This window comes from Neolamprologus multifasciatus, chromosome 20, assembly GCF_963576455.1.
Source record: "Neolamprologus multifasciatus chromosome 20, fNeoMul1.2, whole genome shotgun sequence".
NCBI lineage: Eukaryota > Metazoa > Chordata > Actinopteri > Cichliformes > Cichlidae > Neolamprologus > Neolamprologus multifasciatus.
In genome coordinates, this window is record NC_140458.1 from 28,944,599 (window position 1) to 28,954,022 (window position 9,424).

General features: G+C 42.7%; 1 protein-coding gene across 1 annotated transcript; it reads left to right on the forward strand.

The window, feature by feature from the left end:
- Nucleotides 1–669: 669 nt before the first annotated feature.
- actr5 (actin related protein 5) lies at nucleotides 670–6,789 on the forward strand. Its single transcript, XM_085145775.1, has 9 exons — nucleotides 670–1,118; nucleotides 1,311–1,549; nucleotides 1,664–1,833; nucleotides 2,086–2,303; nucleotides 3,573–3,737; nucleotides 4,168–4,272; nucleotides 4,488–4,627; nucleotides 4,841–4,973; nucleotides 6,052–6,789. Exons 1-9 carry the CDS (start codon nucleotides 735–737, stop codon nucleotides 6,373–6,375), a joined length of 1,878 nt encoding a protein of 625 aa, XP_085001901.1. The 5' UTR covers nucleotides 670–734; the 3' UTR covers nucleotides 6,376–6,789.
- Nucleotides 6,790–9,424: the final 2,635 nt, after the last annotated feature.

Genomic DNA, 9,424 nt, shown 5'->3' on the forward strand with positions numbered 1-9,424 from the left:
ATAACTGCATTTCAAAAATAAATTGCTAATCAGGAATTAAAAATAATTTAAATGTTTTAATTGTATTTTGTTTATATTAGCTACATCAGCCATTTTCAAAGTTAAGAGTGCTGTGGCCCACTTAGATTCAGAAAATTCCTTGGGGCTCACCCAATCTTAAATCTTCACTCTAAAAAAAATACAAGAAAAAGTGATGAATTTACTTGAACATTTTATTCAAACTATATAACTAATATTGGCTTTTGGCTATAAATTGCTCATACTATCCAGTCATATACACAGTTTTAAGGCTAAAGTGTGACCCACCTGCCACTGGGACACAAACTTCGAAACAAGAGCAGTAAATAAGAGTAAAGAGTAATATCACAAACTAACGACCTCATATTCTCAGATTTAATTCACTTTGTATATAAATACAATGGATAGATGGATGAATGTAACTATACATAAATGGGGCCCACCTGCAGTACCTTGCTAGCCCACCAGGGGGTCGTCTCATATTTAGGGAATCACTGAGCTGGACTATTAGTCTTATGCTTTTCTCCATTCGGATTTGTCATGTATAGTGTGTGTGTGTGTTTTAATCAATGTTTGTTTCCAGTTCGTGTTGCTAAAATCACACACTGTCTATGAAAAGGTTATATGATAAAAGTGATTTAAAAATCTGTCAGGAACTGTAAATCGGCGACACCGAGACTCCAGTCGGCTGTATTTTGCAGTTACACATTTTCAAAATGGCTTCCAAAGAAGGACCGGTGTGTCAGATTTTCTCGTTCCAGGACTGGAAAGCCTCCCCTGATCCGATTCTTGAGCTCCCCGCACAGTATCTGACCCATACACCCTCTCCTATAGTGATAGATAACGGCTCCTTCCAGACCCGGGCCGGCTGGGCAGCTCCGGGGGCCGAGCTCGACCCTCCGCGGCTCCTGTTCAAGTCGGTGGCGGCGCGAAGCAGAGGCGCTGCCCGCAGTGAGACCCAGATCGGTAACGACATCCCCAATTTGGAGCCGCTGCGGTGGCTGCTGAAGAGCCAGTTTGACCGAAACGTGGTGGTCAACTTTGAAATCCAGGAGCTCATCTTCGACTATGTGTTTACACACCTGGGCATCACGTCAGAGGTGAGCGGAAGTTAAATCAGTCATTTGTAAGTGAAACGTTGGTCGGTTTGAAGGTTTTGTATCTGGAGTTCAGGATTAATTGAACAACTTAACTCCCGGGATATTTTCTGCTAGCTGTTTATAGTCATGTAAGTCACGTGGACACCCAGACAATACATCAACACCACTTTATTATTATTATTATTATTGCAGGGTAGTGTGGATCACCCCATTGTGCTGACAGAGGCGCCCTGCAACCCACTGCACTGCCGCCAGATGATGTCAGAGCTGCTTTTTGAGTGCTACAGCGTCCCATACGTCTCCTATGGTGTGGATTCCTTGTACAGTTTCTACCACAATAACAGTCAAAGGAAGCTCCAGTCACCACACACGGGAATCGTTCTGTCCTCAGGTTACCACTGCTCACACATCCTGCCGGTTATTAATGGCAGGTGAGGATCAACATGCACAAACGAATGATTTATATACAGCTTTTACTGTTTGCTCTGCTTTCCTGATTTTTATCACACACCATAGTTTTAGTTCTTATCTGGTTTTTGTTCGAGGTTGGATGCTGTGAATTGTAAGCGTGTGAATGTGGCTGGGAGCCAGGCAGCGTCCTACCTGCAGCGCCTCCTGCAGCTAAAATACCCAGGTCACCTTGCTGCCATCACACTCAGCCGCATGGAGGAGCTGCTGCATGAGCACAGCTACACTGCTGTGGATTATCATGAAGGTACAAATATATCCATGGACATGTAGCTATGCATTTGTTTTTTTATGGGACAGCAATTAAATGCTTTAGATTTATGATAGCTGAAGAATATTTAAATAACATCATTAAAATGCACACAGTGAGTTCCTCCTCAGAACTACTAGAAAAACAGATGACTGTGAATAAAAGGAGTGAGGAGCCAGCACAGAGGTGCATGCATGTGCTTTCTCCTCCCCTTGACTTTGCATTTCCTCTGTGCTGTGTTTTCCGCAGAGCTGGAAAAGTGGCGCAGCCCAGAGTTTTATGAGCGGGAAGTTCACCGTATGCAGCTTCCATTTTCGAGTAAGGTGCCGGGCGGCTGTGTGAGTGTAGAGGAGCGGCAAGAGAGACGAGCTCAGCAACTTCGACGACTTCAAGAGATTAATGCTCGCCGCCGAGAGGAGAAGCTGCAGCAGGACCAAGAGAGGCTGGACAGACTCTTAGCAGTACAGGCAAGGACCTTATTGGACCTTTTATCGGCGATCGTGGCTCAAGAGTTGGGAGTTCGCCTTGTAATCGGAAGGTTGCCGGTTCGAGCCCCGGCTTGGACAGTCTCGGTCGTTGTGTCCTTGGGCAAGACACTTCACCCGTTGCCTACTGGTGGTGGTCAGAGGGCCCGGTGGCGCCAGTGTCCGGCAGCCTCGCCTCTGTCAGTGCGCCCCAGGGTGGCTGTGGCTACAATGTAGCTTGCCATCACCAGTGTGGGAATGTGTGCGTGAATGGGTGGATGACTGGTTGTGTAAAGCGCTTTGGGGTCCTTAGGGACTAGTAAAAGCGCTATATAAATACAGGCCATTTACCATTTACCATAAAGTTCACAAGCACAAGAGTCGTCTCTCTGATTGCGGATTCCTGTCTTATTTATCAGTCAGCCTGTTTGTTTCTCTCATCTTTTTCCATTTTTTTTTAAACGCCTACCTTTCTATATTTCAATGGAACTGCCATCAGGAGGTTTGGATCTTGTTTTTAGGCCGGTACATGCATGCATACTTATAGTAGTTGTAACGGTAGTGCAGTGTTGACAAACAACATGATTTCTAACATAGCACCTGATTGGCAGTTAAAATTTCATTCCATTGCACTTCCACTGGGATTGCGGGAATCATTTGCAACACTATGGGTGACCAAGCAAGAGCGAAAGAGAGTCGCAGAAAAGAAATGCATTATTTAGATGTTGGCAGTTACATTGCGAGTCAAAGACGATTGATTGATTGATTGTTCCAGCTGAGGACGGAAGACAAGATGGAAATTGGCACTCAGTAATAAACACATCAAACTGCTGAAGGCAATGTATGATTTTAGTTATTCTATGGTGTAAATCTGAGTTTATGTCTAGTAAGTAAATCATTTTTACTTATGGATGACCATAAACAAAAAAGCTACCCAGGGATGCATCATCAAAAGGAACTACGGCACCAGCAAGAGAGGACATGAAGATATGCTAAGAAATTTGTACTCTGTGGGCTCAAAGATAGTTTTTTGTTTCATTGCTCAGAGAACTGGTTGTATTAATAAAATTGTGCAGGAAAAAATCAGTGAGCTAGTGAGTTCAGACTTTCGATGTATATTGTTTGGAATTGGAACTAAAAAGTTCAAAAAATATGTAAAATTCCATCTGTTGCCTCCAAATGAGTTTACTCTAATTCTGTTTAGAGTTTATCCATCCTTTCTCAGTATTTCACCTACTGATCATAGAGTAATGTGTGTGTGTGTGCGCGCAGGAGCTGCTGGAGGACGGCCTGCTGGATCAGTTTCACAAGAGTCTGGTGGAGCTTAACATGGATTCAGCTGAGGAGCTGCAGTCGTACATCAACAAATTGCAGCTCGCTGTAGAGCAGGGTAGACAGAAGCTGCTGCACAGTGATGGAGCAGAGGGAAAGGCGGAGGTAGGTGTTCTGCCATCAAGTTTAAAAAATACAATTTGGTTGTACAGACTTGTTTTTGCATGTGCTGTGCCCACATTTTCAGGCTCTGTGTCTGAATCAGTATTTGGATAAACAAATCTGTAACTGCTTTTCGGTAGAAAGGTAAAGCAGTTAATAGAAGAATGCTATGTATGACCTGAGCATATGACAGTGTTAGCACTGTATCTATAGTGAGATGGTTATGTAAATAATCCAGAAGAAGTGCTCAAGTTGTCAAATTACAGTGAAAATGACTACAGAGCACAAGTGAAATTGAAATGATCCAATAATTAGGTGTAAAAGTCATTATCACGACTGTGCTGCGAGGCTCTACAGCATCTATGCTTGATTGCTGCGGTGGATGTAGTGCTCCTGACACAAAGCCTGAGGCTGTTCTGTGGCTCTCCGTCAGGTGTCAGAGCTGGAACAGCCGATGGACGAGACAGATGGAGTGGCACTGATGGATTCTGACTTCCCCGAGGACTCGCTGCCAGAAAAACCTGCTAATGTGGTTCAGGTAATGGCACAGGATGTCTCAGAGACATGTAGAGCCTCATTAATGCTGTGCAGGGAAATACCTGCTGCGGTCCTGTGTGGCAAAATGTGTAGAAAAACTTCTAGTAGTTTTTGAGCATAACTTTGCTATTGCAACATTTGAAACATGTGGTGGTGTCAATACTGTCATAACTTCACGTTAATGAAGGAGAACTTTTTTCCCCCCTCCTACTCCAGCCCGTGTTTAACATGGCGGAGTACCACCAGCTCTTTGTGGGGACGGAGCGTCTGCGGTGTCCAGAGATTTTGTTCCAGCCTTCGCTGACTGGAGAGGAGCAGATGGGACTGATGGAGACTCTGCAATATGTTTTGGCCAGGTAATGATGGGATGTAACGGTTGTACACAAAAACACGAATATGCAGAGAAGTTGTATAAACACATAACCTCATCCTGATAAAGTTATTACAAGGAGCCAGAAAATGCTATGTTATATAAACATTCTTTTATTATTATTTTTTTATTAGTTTTTTACTGATGGTATTTATTTTTTTGTTAATGATGTGAACTTTGATGCTTTAATCACAAATAGGTACACTCCAGAGCAGCAGGAGGCGCTAGTGAGCAATGTATTTCTGACCGGAGGGAACATGCAGTATCCTGGGATGAAAGAGAGAGTAGAGCGAGAACTGCTGGCCATGAGACCCTTCCAGTCACAATTCAAGGTACAGCCTGTGCTCGCCTAAAACCTTGTTATGTTTACTTTGTCAAAAAATCTGAAATCTTTTTTTGATAAGGACAAAAAAATCTAATATAGTTCAAACAGTAACCACAAAAAACAGAAAACAAGAGCTTTCAGGTGGACGTAAAACCCTGGACTTTAAGCTTTCGTGTTTTCTCTGGAAAAAAAATTTGAACATAGTAACAGAACGCAAAACGCCACAAAAAGGTCGTATCGTCTCTTTAAAGCACAGGTGTCAAACTCCAGGCCTCAAGGGCCGGTGTCCTGCAGGCTTTAGATGTTTCCTTGATCCAACACAGCTGATTTAAACGGCTAAATTACCTCCTCGTTATGTCTTGAAGTTCTCCAGAGGCCTGGTAATGAACTAATCACTTGATTCAGGTGTGTTGACCCAAGGTGATATCTAAAACCTGCAGGAGACCGGCCCTCGAGGCCTGGAGTTAAACACTCCTGCTTTAAAGTCATCAGCTCAAATATTTTTCTAAAGTTCAACATGGGATGTGACATAAATATAAATGATCTAATGTACACTCATCATACACTTTGTTAGGTACACCTGTTCAACTGCTTGTTAGTGCAAATATCTAATGAGCCCTGGCATGGCAGCTACTCGGTGCATGCAGGCTCTGAAGTTCAAACCTAGAATTAGAATGGAGAAAAAAAGTGATTGTGAAGATTGTCCCGCCACAGGGATTGTCCCACCCAGCCATCACTAGAGTTTACAGAGAATGGTCTGAAAAAGACAGCCGACAAATCATGTCATTATGGACCAAAATGTCCTGAGGAATGTTTCCAGCACTTGGTTGAAGAATTAAGGCAGCTCTAAAGGGGAAAACGGATCCAACCCAGTACTAGCAAGGTGTACCTGTGTGTCCAGTGAGCAGCCAGCCATGTAAATAGTGCATATAGTTAGATATGAAGCAACAGAGCTTGTTTCAAAGTAAAGAAGTGAGTTATGGGAACCATTATGGGATACATGACTCCAGCTAAACTGTCCGGTCCTTTCAGATGTTTTGATTATTGTTGAGATCATCTGAAGGTAACCTAAAACTTCTTCATAGGTGACTATGGCGTCTTGTCCGGCCTTGGATGCCTGGCATGGAGCACGAGGCTGGGCGTTGGAGCACCCTCCTGGAGCAGGGTCGGAGGGATGGATCAGCAGACAGGACTACGAGGAGAAAGGAGGCGAGTATCTGAGCGAGCACTGCACCTCCAACGCTTTCGTTCCCATGAAGATCGCTAAACCCGCTCGCCCTGCTGAGCCACCCGTTACAATGCAAGCATCAACAGAAGCTCCTGCTGCCATCACCATGGTTACGTCAGATCCGACCCCCTGCTTCTCCTCTACTAGTGCTGTTGCTGATGTTACCATGGTTACCACGTGAAGCAAAGCTCTCTTATATCCCCCCCCGACGTGTCTGAAATTCAGGAATAATTTCAGGATGAAGTGAAGGGTTTCACTTTGTCCTCTTTCGTTCAGCTTGACTCGGATCGTGCTTTTTCAACAACCGTCAGAAAGCTGCTGTCAGTCCTGCTGAACGCTTTGGTCTTTGAATTCCAGGCGCTGGGAAAAAAACCCCTAAAATGAGCTTGAGAGAGACAGGAAATGCATAACTGTAACTGAATCAGGAGTATTGTACACTGCTGTTCTTGGTGAAATCACAAGAGTTCATATTGAACAGGCATCAAATAAATGTTGTTAAAGGCCAAGAGTATTTTTTGTATTATTGTGTAAATATAATTTTATTTTGTATGTCTGTGTTTTTAAAAAACAAAACATAAACATTTCCCCTCTTGGAGACCGTTGTCTGTCTTTTGATTGTCAAAGAAATCTAATATTTTGCACCTTCTGTCCCTTCTTCTCTCCTTTCTTTTTCTGTTTTCTAGTTAAATGTTCAGTTTACTGAATGCTCACACACATTCCCTCAAACACCTCTAGTGCTATTTATACATGCAGCTAGTCTTAGTTTCTTTCCCTAACTTTAGTGAAAACATTCTTTCATGCCAGCTTTAATTCTTTGTCCTGTAGGTTTTTATCAGAGGAATCCTTTTTGAGCTCTAAGTCACAGATTACAGAAAATCTGACCAGTAATTCGACCCTGGAACATGTAATTACTGTTGTGGGTGTTAAAGTGATTAGAGAGCACGAGACCACATAACATTCTTATTTTGAACTAATGCCCTCAGGATGACTTCACAGGCCGCCTTTAGGTAGGCAAAAGGTGTATAAGGGATCATTTGTGCCAAAAGCAATTAGCATACTGAGTCATAAGACTCTGTGATGTATTTGTACTGAAGTTTTATGTATGCATTTGTGTGACTGTGGGCTGAGTGCTGCCAGTATTTTTTTATGAATTGATTTATGACTTGGTGACTCACACACAATTTTCTGCTAACGTGGAGAATAAAGTTATTCTGTTCTAAATGCCACCAGAACAATGTAATAAAATATTTTCGGGTAAAAGTACATGGGCTCTTTAAATGTAAAATAAATAAATAAAATTGTGTGCTGCAGTATATTGTTCTACCACTAGATGGCACAAACGAACACAAAATCTTACTCTGGCTTCACTATTATTCAGTTACAAGCAGTATTTAGTGTTTTGTACTAATAGTTTATGTAAGCCGACTTATCAGCCAGACTGAAGGAGACACATTCTTACCACAGATTTCCTTTAATACTAAAACTGATTGGACTTTATTCTCATGGAGTCGTTGGACAGCAGGTGAATCTGGTCTGCTGTTGACACAGTATACATCTATACCTCCACACTCATCTGAAAATTTTGAATCTTGTCTGACACACCGTGAGTTCCCTTTGGGGGTGTGTACATTGCATTGTTTCTCAGTCCACTGAAATCTAATAGCATCATGTGGCGTTAAACTGTGCTCAAGTTTAGGAACATTCTGCTTTTCCCAAAACAACTGTGTGGCAACCCCACTCATAAAATAGCCCCCGGTTTCCACAGCAGGGCTGAACTTGGCTAATAAGAGCCAACACAGGCCAGTGACTGCAGGTTAATTGGCTCAAATGTAACTAGAGGGATTAAAGGGCAAAAACAAGACAATCTTTTATGTGTGAAAGCTAGTAACCAGGATTTATTCCTATGGCTACGCTGCAGTCCAGCCAGGCTTTCTTAATGATTTTGCGGGGAAAAAACCCAGCAGATGTCCTCTACCTTCTCCTTACCATTCAGTGCACAGCATTCACAGCAGGTGAATAATGTCTGACTAAGTTGAGATTCTAAAAAATGCAAAAAACTCTTTAATCCTAACAGTTTTCTGAGGTCAGGATCTGCAGTGGCCTTATTCTTCTCGCTGCTGTGATGCAGTTATTGTACACCCTACACACAGCTGTGATGCACAAGTCAAGCACTGCTGCTGATACTGTAGGTACACCATGCAGATCTTGTGTATTCTTAAACAAGCCTGCTCTGTCTTGCACCCTGTTTGTGCCACCAGGTTGGCCAGTGTCCAATTAGGAGGATTTATTTGTGAGCTCCAGCGTTGTAGGTCAGCAGGAACGCCAGGCAGCTCAGAGCACATGTCACAGTCCTGTTGTAAAGGGGAGGAAAAAATAATGACCTGGAGTTGGAGCTGTGACAGATGCAAAAAAGGGTATTATTTTTCTTAATGGCTGGCCAATATGTTATTGCTTCTGTGTAAAACTTGTTGTATTGCAGACAGATCCTCAGTGAAATTATCCACTTCCCTGCCAGTTCAAAGTTCAAAGAGGTCTTCATGGTTGCGATATATGTAATAGCTTGTCAGCAGAGTGTCTTGTTGGCATAGTTACGGATGATGTAAATCGGGTAACAGTGAGTCTGGGATGCTTTCTTGCAGACAGCTCCTCCATCTCTCCCCATGCCTTCTCTCTCGTCAGTCATGGCGTTTTTTTTAAAAACTGTAAACACACATGCAAACATGAAGGTGACTCCACCTTTAAACCTGCTGATTTAGAGACACTTAATGACTGAAATCATTAAATGAATCTAAAAATATGGGATCTGATGGATTATTGTAAATAGAAGTTTCACATAATCATTACATGTTCATGTACTTCTTTATCATTTTAAAGTCCAACTACATTTAAATAGGGCTTGTTTTTTTTGCCTGCAAATGTCACTTCAGTATCTCATCCCCTTCCCTGAGCTCACCGTGCCAGCTGCTGTCAGTCTGACTCTGACATGCTGCTCCAGTGGCTGTCTTAAATAAGACAGCCCCTCCATTAATGCAAGCTCCTATAAGCACCCACAGTTACGGTTTACAATTAAAATATACTTTGGTTTTCTGCAGAAACCTTTTAAAATTCAGTTAACATTGCAAAAGGTGATTTAAATGAGCCTAAAGGGGGAAAAAAGTGATATGATGGTTCCAACATGATGATCTAACCCTGGTTTTCTGGCTGATAGTTTAGAGGCTTCCCACAGATGC

Excerpts from the sequence above, each read along its gene's own strand:
- actr5 (XM_085145775.1), top strand. The coding sequence starts at position 735 with ATGGCTTCCAAAGAAGGACCGGTGTGTCAGATTTTCTCGTTCCAGGAC. Across the intron at positions 4,628-4,840 it reads CTGCAATATGTTTTGGCCAG|GTACACTCCAGAGCAGCAGG; the intron begins GTAATGATGGGA and ends AATCACAAATAG. Across the intron at positions 4,974-6,051 it reads CCTTCCAGTCACAATTCAAG|GTGACTATGGCGTCTTGTCC; the intron begins GTACAGCCTGTG and ends ACTTCTTCATAG.